The sequence below is a fragment of the Cryptotermes secundus genome, unplaced genomic scaffold (assembly GCF_002891405.2).
Source record: "Cryptotermes secundus unplaced genomic scaffold, Csec_1.0 scaffold47, whole genome shotgun sequence".
Classification (NCBI taxonomy): domain Eukaryota; kingdom Metazoa; phylum Arthropoda; class Insecta; order Blattodea; family Kalotermitidae; genus Cryptotermes; species Cryptotermes secundus.
Genome location: NW_019721002.1, coordinates 1,083,972 through 1,103,722, shown reverse-complemented (window position 1 = coordinate 1,103,722; position 19,751 = coordinate 1,083,972). Strand labels below are relative to the sequence as shown.

The 19,751-nt window shown below is 48.6% G+C and overlaps 1 protein-coding gene across 12 annotated transcripts in view; it reads right to left on the bottom strand.

Annotated features, from left to right (window-relative positions):
- The window catches only part of LOC111874546 (tight junction protein ZO-1), a 118,051-nt gene that overhangs the window by 46,348 nt on the left and 51,952 nt on the right, over positions 1-19,751 (bottom strand). The window contains exons 1-2 of one of the 12 annotated variants that reach the window (XM_023870183.2): positions 14,798-14,863; positions 10,113-10,246 (exon numbers count right to left, since the gene is read on the bottom strand). The exons of 10 other annotated variants lie outside the window; for them this stretch is intronic. In XM_023870183.2, the coding sequence (XP_023725951.1) occupies positions 10,113-10,139 (27 nt within the window). In that variant the 5' untranslated portion in view covers positions 10,140-10,246; positions 14,798-14,863. Of the gene's footprint in view, positions 1-10,112; positions 10,432-14,797; positions 14,864-19,751 lie in introns of those variants that run through there. One more of the 12 variants, XM_033755268.1, reaches the window with a different exon arrangement.

Genomic DNA, 19,751 nt, shown 5'->3' with positions numbered 1-19,751 from the left:
AATCAGTCCCGACCGAGCCAGCGAGTTCGCCCTCTACTGGCTTGGCGGTATCTATAATGCTTCCCCCATCTATCAGAGACATTAGAGACTACTGTTGGGCGGGAAATGTCCTAGAATTTGGCTCAGTGACCTCCTTTGGAGATATGAGGTTCTTTTACGTGCCGTAAAGCTACGACACGGGACCCACGGCTTAAAGTCCCTCCCGGAGGACTTGTTCCCTGAATTTTTCCGCCCTTAAAAATTCCACGACCTCCGCCGGGTTTGAACCCGCGTACCACGAGTCATGAGGTGGGAACGTTACCTCTAGACTACGGAGGCCGCTTTGGGACTAAATAAAACCACGAAACACCCTCAATCAGTACAACCTGTGTCGTGGCCAGGATTCGAACCAAGCACGCGCCGAATACGCGTCCTCTAGACCGAGCTGCTCGCGAAACGATAAGTATCGATGTCAGCACTCGGACCGTTACGATGTCAGGTGACGTGGGCGGCTTGCTGTTCTTCGCCTGAACGTTTTATTGTCTTGTAGCTACGGTAATGGTTCCGGTTCCGGGTCCCTCAGGGGTCACAGTACACGAAAAGTCGTAAAATGGGGCGATGAAGAAACCGGAACATATGACTGCAGTTAAAACGGGCCGCTTCGCTCCCGGGAGACAGATAAAAGGAGGGGGAAGCTGGCAACAGACAAGAACTTCATCCGCGGGATCTGAGCGCCGGGTCTCACTGCCTCTCCCGCGCAACGGGGCTGGAAGAACTTATCTAAGCTGCATTATCCCACTGGTTCAGTCTCCATCTCAAAGAAATCACACTGCAAGATAAAAACTGAACTTCCGAATATATGGGGCACGCGGTACCGTAGTTGGTTGAGGGGCTATGCTACAAGCCGGAAGTTCGCGGGTTCAAGTCCCGATGAGGTCACTGGATTTTTTCAATTGACCTAATCCTTCCAGCCGCACTATGGTCCTGGGGTCGACTCAGCCTCTAACAGAAATGAGTACCAGGAATTAATTAAATAATTTTCCTGGGGAGTAAAACGCGGCCGGCGCGTAAGGTTGACAACCTTACCGCCATCTGTGAGCTGATTGTCTATAATGTGGGAGCCTCGACGTCTTACAACCCTGTGGGCCTTCATGGCTTTTTACAGGGATAGCTTTACTCGCACTTATACCGACGTACTGACCGAACTTGGTACAATAACAGGCATTACGCGGTGCTGCTATCTAGAGGTACGCTACGAACTTCTTCTGGCAAACGCTGACACTGCACATTGACGTTTGTTGCTGCCTTCTTCTGTTCCCGTTCGTAACTAAAACCATCCCTGACTTCTAAAATACATTAAGGAAAAATGCCGTATTCTGGGATTTAACGCCATGTAGATCTAATGTAAACAGACGTTTCGGAGGAGCGTATCGCCTCCATCTTCAGGGTACAAAAATCCGCGAGCGAGGAACAGCGTGAGCAGGATACGCTACTCCGAAACGTCGGTTTACAGTAGATCTACACGGAGCCACATCCCAGAAGACGGCATTCTTCATAATCACCGCCGTGAAAACCTCAAACCTTATATTAGGGCCATAACAAGCTTCTGCCTTTTATATATTTTTGTGGGTACTAACAAAAAACTGCGTAAGTTAGGTCTACATCTTACGGGCACATTTTACGCTATTTAACGATGACATTTCAATTGCTGGGGATGCATATCGTCAAATAAGATCCGATGATGATAGCAAATGGGTTATTTGGTAAGGATTTTGAAGGAGGCGGATACATGGTCAGTTTGAATTTATCTTCCTGACATCCGCACATAAAATCGTTAGAGCAGCGGATAACCTGCCGAGATTTCGAACCGAGTGCTTTCAGACAAAATGCAGAGCATTAACACTAAAGCAACCTGGTTCGTATCTCGGACGAAATAACTCGGTTGACACGGCGTCGAATGACTGCTTGATTCAACGAATAGTGCATCAGGCTGAACGTGAGGGAAAGCCGTCGTGACGTAATTTGGGGTACCCACAATGTGTTCTTCCCAAAAAGAAACTCACTAAGACAGTCGGTGTCACTACTGAGACTCGAACCAGTGACCCCTTCCCCCCAATACAAGTCAGAAGCGTTATCACTTGAGCCACCCAGGTCTGTACTGCCCATGAAGACACCTACTGGGCCCATGGAAATGTCACTGCCAACTTACGTCGTTAAACAGCCCACACTTCCTGTTATGACACAAATAACGTTCCAAGCGATGAACTTTTCTTGTTCACTAAATGTGGCATCTGCCCCGCCCCGTCTCACTCCTCTGCGTTCCTGCAGCTCATTCATGCGTCCATCTTATCGATCCCACGGACGGGTGGACAGCGACGCTCTCGGCGTACTCACCGTGACAGACAGACAGACAGACAGATGGCAAGACGACGTGTCCACGCTGGACGCAAACGGCACCCCGACCTTTACGATCGGGTTTCCGCGCCGACTGACGGACGGACATCACGTGCTCTACTGTGAAAACTTCCTCCGCTCCCACAGGACTATCCTGCTTCCTTCTGCAGGGAGACGGCCAAGTCGCGCAAGGAACAACGGGACCAGAGTCTCAGCGAACAGGAGGGAGGTAAGAGGGGCAGGAGGAACAGCGAGGAGCACTCGTTCTGTAGGGCACAGCGGATACGACAAATTATACAGCACTAACCTGGAGTAACAGCATTAAGCGGGGGAGACAGAGCACTAAGTTGGGGTGATAGCACTAAGCGAGGGTGACAGAGCACTAACCAGGGGTGATAGCACTAAGCGAGGGAGACAGAGCACCAAGTTGGGGTGAGGGCACTAAGCAGGGGTGATAGCACTAAGCGAGGGTGACAGAGCACTAAGTAGGGGTGACAGAGCACTAACCAGGGGTGACAGAGCACTAAGCAGGGGTGACACAGTTGAAATGACAATAAAATAAAGAAAAATCTGGAAATTACCCATCACCCTAATTTTGAGACGTTTCGGAGACTGGACTCCAGTGGTAAACATCCTATGCTGTTGGGCCCAAACAACACAGCAGAGAGTACAAAGGATAATGTCCAAATTAATCGACCCCTCTGTTGAGTGCCGTCGTCATGAACCGCTATGTTTAACTGGGAAGTGGGACACATATCGCCCGCTTCACTTCACCCGCAAAACAAGCTTATGCACAGAGGCAGGTACGAGGGGATTGGGGGGGGCGACACCGGACATCTTACGACGCGTTTCCGCAAACTCTAAGAAACCGCGACTGTACCCACACGCGGAAACCTTGGGGCCCGCAGACCACACTTTGAGAACCACTGATCTCAACGCTACATACTGATGAATAGTAAAGTAAAGGTATCCCTATAACAGGCCGTGGAGGCCCATAGGGTTGAGACGTCGAGGCTTCCACATTTTCTAGACAACCGGCTCATAGATGGCGGTAAGGTTGTCAGCCTTACACACCGGCCGCCCTTTATCGCCCCAGGAAGATTCCTGGTACTCATTTCTGTTAGAGGCTGAGTCGACCCCAGGGCCATAGTGCGGCTGGAAGGATTAGGTAAACTGAAAAATCCAATGACCTCATAAGGACTTGAACCCGCGACCTTCCGGTTTGTAGCATAGCCCCTCAACCAACTACGCTGCCGCGTGGCCCCCACTGATGAGTAGCTGCCACCGAAATTGTGTGCGCACTTCAGGTTTCACCATCGAACCCAGAGCCAGGAACTCTGGGCGAACACACCGCGAACCAGAGACATATCACCCCGGTACGGGGGTGGGGCAGCACGTATATAAAATCGATGTTGGGGCGGCCCGCCGGCTTATGTGCTACACTGTGTAGCGGTGGTAACCCGTCACATAACTTCCCAGTCCTGCACGTCTAACGCCGTTTCCCACGAACAGCACGCACAAATGATCAATCGCAAACCGTCTCCTTTATATACTGTGCTACACGTACGCATGTCCGCTGAAAGCGGGAACAGTTTCATCAGGACAGACGCCCGTTACTAGGTCAGTCTGGGTCTAGAGAGGCGCCCCTGGCGCAGACGGAGGCGAACCACCCGAATTCTGTAAGCCGTTGCGTAGCAATGCCGAGTTAGTTGCGAGACAGACGCCAGCCAGCGAGGATACAGGCCTTTCAACAGGCATACTCAGGAATCTGCAGCGATGGGTCAAGTGTGTAAATGGTAAAGCTATCCCTGTAGCAGGCTGTGGAGGCCCGTAGGGCTGTGAGACGTCGAGGTTCCCATATTTTCTCTAGACAATCGGCTCACAGGTGGCGGTGAGGTTGTGAACCTTACACGCCGGCCGCCGTTTAACCCCAGGAAGATTCCTGGTACTCATTTCTCTTAGAGCTGAGTCGACCTCAGGGCCATAATGCGGTTGGAAGGATTAGGTCAACTGAAAAAACCACTGACGTCATTGAGCATCGAACCCGTGACCTTCTTGCTTGTAGCATAGTGTGTAGTTGCAACACTGTCTATAGTCACCTATCACTTGACAATATTACCGATATTCATAGAATAGACACGGTACACTGAAACAAAACACCGCTCGCTCGTTCGTGACCTACTACGTACTGACTTTCATGAAACGTTTTAACGATTGCTATGGTAATTCGAAAGTGTGTAATATAAGAGTTTTCATCTCACCGTTACATCATATTCATACCCGTATATATACATACGGTGTGAAAGGAAGCGGTGGAGCCTTAATCTAGGTATTACCTCGGCATTTTCCTGGAGGGACTGACAAAAACAAAGAAAACCCTCGGTCTGAATAGCCGGTGTTCCAGCCGGGGTTCGAACCGAGTATCTCTCGACTACAAAAGCAGAGCGTTACCGCCTGTGCCAACTTTCCCGGGAAAGGGAAGGAAAGTTCCCCACTCGGTAATTCTAGGGTGCAGTCAAGTCCCGTACATGCAAGATCAGGAACAATGCTCCGGCAGCCGCTGAATACTTCTACAAGGCTGTACGGGTTATTTATGAACCTGTCGGCACTTGGCATAGAGATAAGGGGCCGCCCGCCTCCCAATTCTGCAGGCGTTCTCAGCTACATCTTGATTTCAGCACTTTCCGTGTCCCCAGCAGCGCAGCGCAGCGCAGTTCGCAAGTTCACGCGTTCCCACACTCCCACCGCCGGCCCCAAAATGTCTGCTCACCTCTAGTGGAATTTAGGATTTCATTTCGAGAGATATCTCTGAAAGGAAAATCACAACAAGACTCTTCTAACATGAGAATAGAGGCAGAAATCCCATCCGAAATGTCAGTCTTTGCGGCGTCACAGTTGAATGAGGTAGTAACTCTCCTGACTTGTATTCGGAACGTTTCCTGTTCTAAACTCTCTCGGCAAAATGGCAAACACCGTTTTTCTCATTCACTTCAAATACCTAAAAGTTGGTCACGACCACTTCCCTCCAATTCATTATTCACAATCATACAGTTATTTCACACTATACATCCCGTGATCGGGACTTGAAACCGACCGCTCACATCCATCTACTGTAGACTGAGAATGCGTGGAGCTACACCTCCACTACCCAGTACTCCACCACTGTGTGGTGAAAGATTCGTGAAAATCTATCAGTGGATTCAAAAGTGAGAACGGTGGGGGGGGGGGCAACATACACAATAAATCTATTTTTCTTTCTTTATAGCAGAACTGTAACCCAAATTGGAGCCCCCAAAATTACGCAAAGAAACGCCACGAATTTCGTCACCTGAGTGCTGGAGTGTGCTATGTTTATGGGCATCAAGTTTCGGGAAACTGGGAATCAACTGCAATTTAAACGTGAGTTGGAACAAAACACGTTCTGAAATCCTACATTTCCACCTCTGGGAGCGAATGGAGATGGTGCGCCACAATACGGAGACATAACACTCCAACACGCAGGCGCCATTTAAAGCGTGTGGAGATTGTGCGCCACAATACGGAGACATAACACTCCAACACGCAGGCGCGTTTAAAGCGTGTGGAGATGGTGCGACACAATACGGAGACATAACACTCCAACACGCAGGCGCGGTTTAAAGCGTGTGGAGATGGTGCGACACAATACGGAGACATAACACTCCAACACGCAGGCGCGGTTTAAAGCGTGTGGAGATGGTGCGACACAATACGGAGACATAACACTCCAATACACAGGCGCCGATTAAAGCGTGTGCAGATGGTGCGACACAATACGGAGACAAGACTCCAACACGCAAGCGCCGATCAGTGCCACAAGCGCTCAAAACTGAGGTCTGTAGGTAACGCGTGATGGTGCAACCGGACTGGTAGGTAATGTATGCAGATGTGATCGGGGGACAGCTAACTGAATCTGCTTAAGCACTTCGGCTAATCGCATATGGAAATGTCACAATCAGCGTGTAAATATGACAGAGACAGGCGTCCGGCTCTGAAACGGACCTTATGTTTCATATCGGAGGTTTCATGTTTAACGTTTACAGCCGAATAAAGGCCACTGTCACCTGTCGGGCCTATTAGCCTGTAACCCCGGCCTCCTGCTTGGGGGGCGTCGGCTGAAGTGTGGATGCGTAGGGATACGCAACTCAGATGGTAAAGGTTTGACTGTGTCAAGGGGCGCATTGACGGGAAAACACACGATCATGCGCCACACGACGAGCCACAATGATTCGCTTTGATGGTAAACGTATTTATTTTTACTTCGCCGTTTATACTCTGAACAATGAGTTACTTAATTCGCAGAAGCGGCGAGGCGTAATGATACGGTCCGTTTCTAATTTCGCATCAGTTCAGCCATTTCTCTCTCTCTCTCTCGCTCCCACTGTGGAGCATAGGGCTGATTTCGCAGCTTCATGATCATTTTACAGACGGTAGGACTCCTTGGACGGGTGATCAGCTCGTCGCAAGGCCTCTATCTAAACACAGGACAACACAAACAGAATAAACGCATACACACACTAAACATCGATGCCTTGTGTGGGATTCGAACCTACGACCCTGGCTTCCAAACGAGCGAGGCAGTTCATGCCTTGGACCGCTCGGCTACCTTGACCGGCTTTAACCATTACTGGTATTAATTTATTGCGAGGAATTTCTGAAGTCGTAAAACACGTCCGTTGTCCGGTGAAGTTGAAACATAAATCCTCCCCCCGAGATGACTCGTACCAGCGACGCATCACCTCCAAGCAGTGGTGTCCGATGTTAACGCCGGTCCCTCATCGCCAATTGCCTGGGTGCAAACAAACAGGTTCCCATGGAAACGAATCAACACGCAACAACAGAGGAACTGTTGGAAGCGGTGTTATTTTTTGTGGTCCGTGCTCCGCCCGTTGCTACGTAACGGTGCGGTACACACGCCTCTGCAGAAACAGTTGAACTACAACAGAAGACCTCTGTTTTCTACGTGGTCCGCGCCAATATGTTACCACAGAGACAAGTTTACAGCGTTGTTCAGTTGTGCGACGTGCGCTAGACGGCAAGAACGTAAACGAACAGTGTTAAAATCCGTTACCAGGACAAGTCTAGTGAAGACAGATAAGACTTTATGTGTGCTATAGTTAGTGATATTTGGAGTGTGTAGTTCTGTGAGACTATTATATTTACTTGTAGTTACAATCCGGAAGTAGCCAATAAATCCAATATGCAATCCAAAACCCGGTCGAGTGCCACTCTAATACGTGACATCTTCTTTCCTTTTGCCATAGTATTTCCTCAGTTCCTCCCTCTATTAATTTATTTTCCCTTATTTCCTTCTCGTCTTTCGTACTCGTTTGCCTTTCATACTTACTATCCTCCAACGACTGGAAGGCGAGGCAAGTGGTGGGCAAAACTGGCCGAACTTGTTATTCTATTCCTTCTTTATGGGAACATTCGAGCTTCTGGGTATCACAGATAATCGTATCAATGTTTTCAGCTTGCACAGTACACCCGGGCGGGCCTTGTCTTCTCTGCAGTATAATTCAAACTGTATACGAAGCACGCCGCTGCTGAACAACGGACCTACAGACAGAGCAAAAGCGCTCTGTTCAAAACCCCCGCCTTGACTAGGTCAGTCTTAACGGCTGAACAACCCTGTTCGAGGAAACGGCTTTGAAATCGGTACACAAAGCGGCAGGTGCTACGCCTGTGACTAAACCTTTCAAACAGTTTTCTGCTTTTAAAACAAGTTACCAAAGCTGACCAAGCCATCGTTACAACTGTCTGGAGACAAAAACATCTGACCTGTTTCAGAGAGTATAAAGTTTCCACCCCAGAGAGTCCAGGCCCATAGGAAATCGTACGACCTCTGAAGAAATCAGAATTAAAACATACGAAACTATAAATTTTATTATTACTGTCATGACTGAGGGGTGACAATAGACGGGGTATGGATTGGTGAATGGATTTATTGACCACTTATACACACACGAGTCGGAACTACAAGTAATTACAGTGCTACCAGTAATCTCCACAATTCAGAAATCACCACAGCACCCACCAAGCCTTTTCTACCCTGTCTCTTCAGTAGCCGTTTCCTGGCAACGATTTCTAACAGTGGAGATTCTTCAGCTTCATGCGCTCAGGTTCCATCTTCACAGCCTCTCACGCAGAACTCAATTCTCAACTGAACTACAGTGACATCTCTTCTCGGACTCTCTTGCAGAGCTCGACTGAACTGGTCGCCCCAGTTCTCTTCTTTATAACCCCTCGGCGCGGACCGCGTGGACAACACCCCGTTTTTTCCAGTTGGAAGAGTAACCGTTGCTACGGGAACGTGTTTACATAGCCTTTGCCCAGAAACGGACCTGATACAACTGCTCGTCTCACGATCGTTGCATAGCAACGGCTATACACGCTACATTACTCACACATCAAGGGAAGAACACGAGCAGGGGATCTTTGAAAACGGGGTGCTGCTGGGAGTATTTTGACCTAAGGGAAATGGGTGCCTGAAGAAAACTGCATGAGGAGCTTAACTTGTACTCTTCTCCAAGTACCATTCGGATGCTCAAGTAAGGATGAGATTAGCTGGGTATGTAGCAAGCATGGGAGAGAAAATAAAGGCAAAGGGTTTTGATGAAGAAAAAGTGAAGGAAAGAGACTATTAGATGGACCTAAGCGCTTGGACTGTGTTCATTTGGACTAAAACAGGGACCAGTGGACTGCTCTTGTGAGCAAGATAATGAACATCCAGGCTCCACAAAATGCTGGGTACAACCATCAGCTTCTCAAGATGGATTCTGCTAAAAGAAATCAAACCCGTTGCTCTTCCTTCATGTCCGTTCAGAGGTTCAGAAAATAAACTGGCCTCGCTATCTACTTCTAGATCTTCTCCTATCTCGCCTTCCTCTGCGAGCATAGACAGATACGCAAATGAGGCGCCCTTACATAAGTTAAAAAAAAAATACGCCATTTTGCAAGAGTCACATTTTGCGTGATTTGAGGTTCTAAAGGCACGAAATATTAAGATGACGGTGTTCTTGGATGTGACGCCGTGTTTTCTGGTAAATAAGTTCTAACCCTTCGGAGAAAACTTACTGCCTCTAACTAAAATGTAGAATAGAATTCTTGCCGATCTGGTTGGTACGGCGCTAACGCTCCACAGACGTATACGCTCGGAAGGTGTTGGGTTTGAGTCTCGGCCGAGACACCGGACATCGTTAAGTGGGTTTTCCATGGGTTTACTAATTTCCTCCAGCAAAATATTCCGATAATACCTCTTCGTTTCAACCCCTTTCTAATTCATAATCACCGTACCATTCGACGTTACTGACAGTCGTAAAATAACCCACGGAAAAGAACAATTCCGCAGATGTACAACACTTTAATTTACTTCGGTTTTGCTTAACAATGATTCCAATGTCGCGGGTTCAAAACCCGGTGAGGCCATTGGAATTTTCAATTTACCTAATCCTTCCAGCTGCGCTATGGCCCTGGGATCGACTCAGCCTCTAACAGAAATGAGTACCAGGAATCTTCCTAGGGGTAAAAGACGGCCGGAGCGTAAGGCTGACAACCTCACTGACATTTGTAAGCCGATTTTCTAGAGAAAATGTGGGAGCCTCGATGTCTCACAACGCTATGGGCCTCCACGGACTGTTACAGGGATAGCTTTGTCTCTTTTTATAGGCCTACAGCGCCGAATGACAAGGCGTCGTCACGTGACAACACATCTACTGTACCTTGCTCAAGTTGGTGTAGAACTTCATGGAGCGGCTGTCTGCAGTCTGTGTCCACTTCACCTCCTGTCTTCCTCAGGCACGTCTGGCGGTGACGTGGACCCTCACAACATCGTTACAAACTCACTACAGTCCCACTGCAACCAGAACCCTCTCTGAAGTCACGCACTCCTTACCGTGAGCCTGCACTCAACGTGCTTCAGACAGACACAGCGAAACGTCGATATTTCGAAGTTTAGAGTGAATAATTGAGTTCGCGTGCAAGGGCCGTGGCATGTCTTGGCAACAGAGTGTACCACTGACCTCGCAGGGGCGTCTGAAACTATGCACAGCATAGATCAACCGGGGCAACCTGTGTTCCGCGGGGGCGGCGTCGTCAACGCACTAATCCTTACATATAGAAACTAATGCAACGAATTGTTGGGAAGGTTACATTTCTGCTGACCCTCGCTAGCAGTCATTCTTGATTCAGATCCCACGAGACTCACGACTCAGAACTCTGGGAGCCGTGCAACTCTATCCGCTGCTGGTCACTAACCTGTTCCATGTATGTAAATTATAAAGCACCAAACGAGAGGAATTTTATTTCTGTGTATCGCGTCTATTATGTGAGTATGGATATTTTATTGTGGATATGTTTATTATACAAGAGAGACAATTTAGAACTGTCTGTGCGTGATATTCGTGGGAGATGGCGTTGAAATGTCGGCCTCGATGCAACAGTCGATAACATGTAAAACTGATAAAGGAATATGGAGGAAATATGGAGTAAATGGTACGACTTCCGCTGAATTTGCAACGGATATCACACTACAGCATGTCTCAAAAATAATTCGGTATGGTGAAAGACAAAATGTTCTAAGTCAACCTACCGACATTTCAACGGCTGACAGATCCTTAAAGCGATTTGAAGACACTGTTTCAAATATGGGGGATATAAAGGGTTGAATAAGACGGTGGATTGGTGACAGCGAAGTGTTCATCGTACACGACAGACGAACGGACCACTCAGCTTACAGAGCTCGAGTGACGTCATGAGCAGCAGCTCAGAGTGGCAACGGTAGCAGTGGTGGTGAGCAGTGGTGGTAGTAGTAATGGTAAACAAAATAAGTACAGCTATCCCTCTAACAGGCTGTGGAGGCCCACAGGGTTGTGAGACGTCGAGGCTCCCACATTTTCTAGATGGCTCACAGATGGCGGTGAGGTTGTCAGCCCTAGGCGCCGGCCGCCCTTTAAAACAAAGAATATTCCTGGTAGTCATTTCTGTTAGAGGCTGAGTTGACCCCAGGGCCATAGTGAGGCTGGAAGGATTAGGTAAATTGAAAAAATCTAATGACCTCATCGGGAATCGAACCCGCAACCTTCCGGCTTGTAGCATAGTGACTCAACAACTGCGCGTACCCCACTAGTAGCAGTAGTACTGGTAGTAACATGCGATTAACAATATTCTCACTAAGGTCCCTCATGTGGATCTCTGGAGCTAATTCAGTCGTGAGAAATTAAATTTAACGAGGCGTACACATGGTACCCGTTACCATGGCAACCCACACTGAAATAACCCAGCTCCGTCTTCCGTTCACTCGCAGCGTGCAACATAACCTGCCCTTGTGTACACGTTCACAAACAAACCGAGCGCCTCAAAACAATCAGCTGACCGGGATGATTACCGGGGCTGCAACGTGCTTGGCGCTTTTGATATGTCCCACCCACACCTACGCCTCCAAATCAGCCCCTTCCCTTGAGATACATTGATTAAATTTGGTAAGCATATCATATTTCCAGTCGGCATTGTGTTCCCAAGTAATTTCATTATCAGTGGCAGAAGCAGTGTTATTAAACTATTCATTTGGACCGTTCAAGCGGACACTCAGCAGCGTCACTGGTTGAGGCACTGTACTACAAGCCGGAAGGTCGTGGGTTCGATTCCTGATGAGGTCAATAGATTTTTCAATTGACTTAACCCTTCCAGTAGCACTGTGGTCCTGGGTTCGTCTCAGCCTCCAACAGAAATAAGTACCAGGAATCTTCTTAGGGGTAAAGGCCGGCCGGCGCGTAAGGCTTACAACCTCACCGCCATCTGTGAGCCGACTGTCTAGAAAATGTGGGAGCCTCGAAGTCTCACAACCCTATGGGCCTCCATGACCTGTTACAGGGATAGCTCTACCGTTATTAACAAAAAAAAAAAAAACTCCTTTCTTTAGTCCGCAAGCGAACTATACCGACCGAACGACGCCCGCTTGTGCTTTTGCGGGTAGAGTGTGTCATGTGATCAGCGCAACGAATCCTAACACCGTTAATTTCGATCTTCTAGACCGGAGCCGCTACTTTCAAATTCAAGTAGCTCCTCAATCATCCTCACGAGGCTGAGTGGACCCCGTTCCAGGCCCACTACTTATAAAATCTGGTAGCACAGCGAATCGAACCCGGAACCTCTGTATCTGTAGCCAGGAACTGTGACAACTAGACCACAGAGGCGGCTGTATAAAATACTAAGACAGTGAAATTACAGGAGTTATACTCTGTTCGGAATGTGTACGCAATGTAAACAAAACTCCGACGTGTTAACTTCCTACTGGCTTACAGGTCGAGGAAATGCTCTCCGCGCGATACACACGATATCACTTTTCACTGAAACACAGAGGAGACTCGCAGTTCTTACCGCGTTGTGAACTGCGCTCTGGACACGCTGTGCCGTCTACATGCGCACCATAGACATCCCGAACGAAGTATAGACACGTGTGACAGGTTCTCCACCTCCCAGGGGAACGAAAGTGAATGTTACGCACTGCGCAAGGCTCTCGCTGGGTAAGAACACTCAGCTATTTATACATCAAAGGCGAGCGGAACGCTTCGCAAATGTCTACTGGCTCTTAGAGAAGCTCTTCCACCGTAATTGAAAAATCCACAGTTCAGTTCCCAAGGGGACCTCACGCCCGTACACCACCGTTCCCTGTGTCTAAGCGCCACGTCATTCCCCTTCTGAAGTCCGAAGTAAAAGGTAAAGTTGTCCCTGTGCTTAATTAATTAAGCACCACACCAAGAAGGCGTACGGGGCAGTGGAGGTATAGCTCCACAATTCTTGACTTCGGCACTAAAGGGTGGTGAGTGGTTAGCTTCACGCCCCAGCACCTTTTCCCCAGGAGAAAGGGCCCCCAGTGACCTCTGGATAGAGGCTCGGTGGGCCCAAGAGCCGGTCTGGACGCTGTGATGAGAATAATATTGCACTGCCACAAATCGGGCCCTGACCGACCGGCCCGTAGCTTTACCGACTGAGCTACTGAGGTCAGAAGTACATTCAAACAATATTATTATATTTAAGCATCCTGTTGCACTCCATACGATAAATGATATAATGATAAAAACTCCGTCTCAAGTGCAAACAATATATTTTGTGTCTTTGATCTTGTTCCCCTACACTACATGTTTCGGCCTCAGACGGCCATCATCAGGTGTATAACACTCACGTCGCTGTCACACTGCACCAAGCTCAAAATTTAACATATAAAAACACTTTCCTTGTTATTATCAACTTCTACTTCGTTGATAACTGTCTGGTTTGTAGATTATTTTATCTTACACACGTTAATTTTGACTCTGTTGTAATAGCACTATAATAAAATCTTTAGTTCTAATTTTAAAAACCTTTAAAATTCTTTCCTAAATTTTAAAATTTTTAAAATTGTTAGGGTTATTCGCCCTATGTTTAAAGTGCTGCAGCGGGCTAGTTCTTGTTTCCACACTGTATAGGTGTTATCCTGTGTAGTCTCTCTGTGTGCGTGCCGCTGCTATCCTTTACTATATATATATATATTGTGTTTTAAATGTTGGTGGGGCACGCGGTAGGGTACTTGGTTGAGGCACTATGCTACAAGCCGGAAGGTCACGGATTCGATTCCCGATTAAGTCACTGGATTTTTCAGTTGACCTAATCCTTCCAGCCGCACTATGGCCCTAGGATCGACTCAGCCTCTAACAGAAATGAGTACCAGGAATCTTCCTGGGGGCTAAAGGGCGGCCGGCGCGTAAGGTTGTGAGCTGATTGTCTAGAAAACGTGGAACCCTCGACGTTCCACGGCCCTATGGGCCTCTACCACCTGTTACAGGGATAGCTTCAACTTTAAATCCCGGTAGCTTTAACATTTCGACAAGATTGATTAAATGACAAACATTCACGAAACAAGAACAGGTGAGGGTAAGTCACGTGATGGGCCCTTTCTGGTGCATTCGCAAAGAAAGTTTCCAAATTCCGTGCGTCAATTTCGGCCTGTCTGTCTGTCACAAAGCAATATTTCGGGAACTGCTGAAAGAATTTCCACTGAATTTTAAAATTGCAGAGTTTCTGCAAATTCTGATCAACTGCAATAAGAACGACGCAAACTACACGACGCCCTGCGGGGCGTCTCAGAAAGCGTAACTTGACATATGTTCATCAGAACGTGAGAATTAGCCAAACATTTTGTACGAAGCGAAGTAGCTCCATAGCCGTCTGATTTTCCAGGCAGACACAAACCACTCACTGGTCTGCAATAACACGAGGACCCCCTGGTCCAAGTCAACTAGTCCACCTGCTTTATGCTACACATCCATAAAAGAGCATCAAACGTTAGAAGTCGCGATCCGGAAAAGTAACACAGGTTCTGCGTGCGTTTCTTAACTTCTTCAGAAAACGCTGAAATGTTTCATTTCACCTTATCTTACGCGAGCTTCCCCCAACTGTTTTCCGAAGCAGGGAACTGGGCACCTTCAACGCCGCAACCCGCACTACACTGTGACCCTGGTTACTCCTGGAGCTCACACTGACTGCTTCTCCCGAGAATCGCGTCGCGTTGCCATGGTAACGGACCGTCAACGCGCCGGCGTCCTGATCCGTGCAGGGAAGCTGAGTCACAAATTGTGAGATGGAACCAGTCGAAACGACAGAAAATTTAAATGCATTCCCAACCTCGCTACGTTCCTTTCATTAACGAACCCGCTGTTAGTCTGTAGCATTTCTGCGGGTAGGTTACACTCACAGCACGCAGCCTCTAGTCACGCACTCTCAAGAACCGAACAACTCGCGTTTATGAACACTGCACAGACTAACGAACACAGGACCCCGCTCTCGCGAACATTTTATTTAACATCAACAAATTTAATAACACATCTTATGAAAAATAAATAAATTAAACTTACGAATACATTTCAAAGAACACACCATGCTCCCAAGTTGGGGTTTAGGCCACGGCATAGCTCAGGTAAGCCGCCGGTTACCCACCGCGGAGACCCGGGTTCGAGTCCAGGTCATGTGGGATTTGTGGTGGACAAAGTGGCATTGTGCCAGGTTTTCTCCGAGTCATTCTGCTTCCCCTGCCAATTCTCATTCCACCGACTGCTCCACACTCATCTGTCATCCGGGGCTGATACACTAGACCAGTCATACCCCACCCCACGAAAACAGAAAAAAGTTGGGGTTCGGCTGTAGAATCTAGTTAACTTTCTGATGATGTAATGATGTACGTCACTGCTTGATGACGCGGGTGCACAGTAAATCATGTATCCCGAGCCGGGACATGTGTCGGTACAGCGACAGGCTCCATAGCAGGGGGGCTTTACTCTTCTGTATAGCGTCCAGACCAACACTGGGCCCCACTTAGCCTCGTACCCAAAGGGCACCCGGGGGGGGTTAAACGATCGGAACGTGAAGCTCCCCGCTCGCATCCATCTAATGCAACAATGCATGGCGCTACGCCTCAACTCCCCCATACACCTTCATGGTTCGGGGCTTAATTCAGTAAACGGGTTACTTCACCGTTACTTTAGCTCTTCCTTCCTCATCCTTTCCATTCATCAATCATTAATCATCCCATTACTGGCCACTATACAGTCCGAGACAGTGGCAGTGTCTGTCAGTACACTCCCCATCCATTTTAATATCATCATCTAACCCACAACTACGTCTCCCAAGTGATCTATCCCTTTATGTGAACCTTGTGGACCAAGTTCTGTACACGTGTGTTCATTTGTTCTACATGTTCTACCTACTCACACGTCTTGATTTACTCAGTGCAACATTTGCAACACTGTGTAACGAGTTCATGACTACCGAGCCCTACATTCTGTGAGTGGAGAGAGCTTGTGAGAAGCTGACAGTGGCTCCCATGATTTTCACCCCTCTCCGGTGCATAACCCTGCTCTCAAATACCTTCAGTCTATGTTCTTCCTTTCACGTCAAAGACCAAGTTTCACACCCATGCAGAAGGAGAGGTTCTAAACTGAGCGATAGCATGTGGGGATGAACACACCTATTCTTGCCCAGAATCGAACTCCGATTCTCCGGTCGTCGTCCCCCCCCCCCGGCTCACTTCCGGATAGGAGACAGGGCGACCAAACAATTTGAACCGAATCGACTTCCGGTCTGATTATTTTACTGGGCCCTCTTTTCCTGACACAGCCTCTGCGTTGCGCCCTGGAACACAAGTTTCCCAGCCCCTCCCCGCCTGCTCTATTTATTGGCTGTAAACAAGAGCGCGGTTAATTCACCCGGGTCGCGCTATCAACGGCCTCCCTTTGTACCCAGCGACCCGCTGCGCTGCCTCAGTGCAAGAGCCACACAACTGCATAACGCTACGCGTGTGGCTTATTGCATCTGCAGAGGTTACAGAACATTCAAAGATACTGGTCACGTGATTGCCAGCGCAGTCTTTCTCGGCTCCGAGTCCCTTGGGACTCGCGACCATATTTTACTGAGACTTCCCATTTCGTCGCCTCCTACGACTCGCAAGGCCACGGTGGAGGTATTCGACCCCGCCTCCACACGGGGGTTTCTCGTAATCGCAGCTGCTCCTTGTTATGTAGCTTTGACACGCACCGCACAGAAAACATCGCTTCCAACATTTATTCTATTGTTGCGGCCGTGTTTGTTGCAGTCATTACCTAGCAACGGACGCTGTTTACAGAGACATTACCTAGCAACGGCTGTTGTATAGCTGCTTATTTCGCGGTCATTGCCCAGCAACGGGTCTACCCGCCACAATTTAACAATATCCTACGTTATAAATTACATCCCGAGGTTTCCCTTTTGCCTGAAATAAATACATTAAGCAGCCCATACCAAGGTACGGCGTAAAGGACGACACACACAAGACGCAGAGGAAAAACAGACACGAGCCGCTACTGAACTCTTGCGCACAGAACGCAATCCGGGGAGGTAATCCCCAATTGTAGAGCCAGGTCACGTGACCCCTCTCTGATGGCTATTGTGATTCTGTTGGGAAGGGGGAAGGTCTGTCCTGCAACTAAGCCACGGCAAACATAACCTTTCATAACACTCGTATCCTGCCATAGAGGCTCATGGCCACAGGGATCAGGGACATCCTAATGAGCTCCCGCTGTGCTCAAGATTAAGCTCGTTGCTAGGAAACCAGCAGGTATCTGGGGTTTATTTCGAAGGGAGAGTGCTTACAGAAATTCTAAAATGCGTTCTATTACTTAAGTAACTCCATAATAACCGCCCCCTGCTTGCCAGAGTCGCCTACCCTGAACACAGAGGCAGGACTTTCCTCCGAAACGTCGGTGAACATCTACAGGACTTGCTTATTTAACGACGCCCTCAGTATCCAGATTATACATATAGCGTCGGACGGGATCTGGAAGGAACCGTTCATCCCACAAAGTGCCTGTAGGGGCTAGAAAAACACAAAACAATCTGAGCGCCGTGCAGTCTGACAAAAGCGGACTAGTGTTTAGGAGAAATTTACAGCCTCAGCGAGACAGAAAGGGGCAATGAAATGGGAAAGTATGCATAAAAGAGAAGATTAAAAAGTGGGGGAAAACAAAAAGTGAAGGAAGGAAACGAAGGGTGAAAACAAAAGAGACACAAAGAGAAACAAATACATAAGGACGCAAAGAAAGAAACAATGGATACAGCGCCGATGCAAAATGCAATGTTTTAAAACGTTAAATTAAGTGGTAAGTATCCTAACCATTCTACTTGAAAAGGTGGAGCGGGGTTGTAGTCACAGTGAAATCCGCGGGCCCTGCAGCAGACAGCAAGAGCATGTTCCATCGCGTGACACTTGCTGTCACAGCACAAAGCGAATTCCTCTCGAAGACCTGCCCGTGCGTTACTTGGCAACCGCTCTCAATGGGGCTACCTCCGTCTGCATGCACGCAAGGGGAGACAGCACGCGTCCACAAAACGTAATTCCATGCCCTCCAGCCGGCATGGCAACGGGCTGGCCGGCTAGCGAACTGGGGTTCGATTCTAGGTAGGAGCACGAGATTTCTCTCTACTTCACAGCATCCAGGCCTGCTCTATGGCCAACCCGGCCCTCGTGTGCAGTCGGTATTGCGACGGTATGTACGACCGGGGTTCAAATCCTGGCAGAGAAATATTATTCTCTTCTCCACAGCCCCTCTCGTTGGTGCCTCCACCTTATCGTGGTGAGGGGGTTTGAGTATGCCAAGGACCCTGAGAGCTATACCAGCGGTAGCGTAACTACTGGCAGGGCCTCCTTTGCTGGACAGGTCAAAGGGTAGGCATCAGACGAAGAGGGACACCAAAAACCAAAAACTGATGCCGGAAGCAGCGTCATCAGTAGCGACTTGAAGCACAGAGCAAATGATGCTCGAGATGGTTCAAGTTCGTATAGCAACAGGCGTGACCAGAGTGGTTTGAACGGCTGTTGTACTGCGATGTGGAAAGCAAATGGAAAAACTACCACATTATCACTTTTCCTGGATAGTCTCTTTCCAAACACAGAGACACCATGCGAACCAGCTTGAGGGCTGATGTGGAGAAGGAGAAGGGTTCTCCACAGCGTCCAGACGGGCTCTGGGGCCAACCTATCCGACGGGTACCCGGGGCTGATTCCCTGTGGGTAAAGCGGACCACTCACCTCCATCTACTGCCGAGATCAAGAGTGGTGGAGCTATACCTCCACTCCCCATTTCGTCTTCATGGCAAAGTGCTTAATTAACTAAGCTAGTGGACTTTGTGTAGTCTGATAGAGCGTTACCGGCGGTCCGGAGAAATCTACTTTGTTCCACGTGCGATGTATCAGAATGCTACCCTGAAGATGGAGGCAGTATATCATTCGTGTCCGCGGTGCTTTTAATGTGCAATGCTCATGATAAGTCCGAACACATCTCGCGATGAATTTATGGAGAAACTGCTTCGCGGTAGCGTAGTTCGTACAGGCACTATGCTAGAAGGTTACGGGTTCGATTCCCGACGAGGCCATTGGATTTTTCAATTGACCTAATCCTTCCAGTAGCACTATGGCCCTGGGGTCGACTCAGCCTCTAACAGAAATGAGTACCAGGAATATTCCTGGGGGCAAAGGGCGGCAGGCGCGTAAGGCTAACAACCTCACCGTCCTCTGTGAGCCGATTGTCTAGAAAAAGTGGGAGCCTCGACGTCTCACAACCCTATGGGCCTCCACGGTCTGTTACAGGGATGGCTTTACGTTACCTTTTTACAGTTAGCACACATGTCCTGCAAGTTACATGAGACTGAATGGAGGGCGGGGTTCGCATCCTGCTGATTCAATACTGGCGGATCAGGCACTTACTGAGCTTCGAGCTCTCCTTTCCCCGCCCGCCTCTCGCCCGCATTCCGTCCCTAGGGGCTCGAGACGCAGACAAGCGGTAAGGTCATTCAGA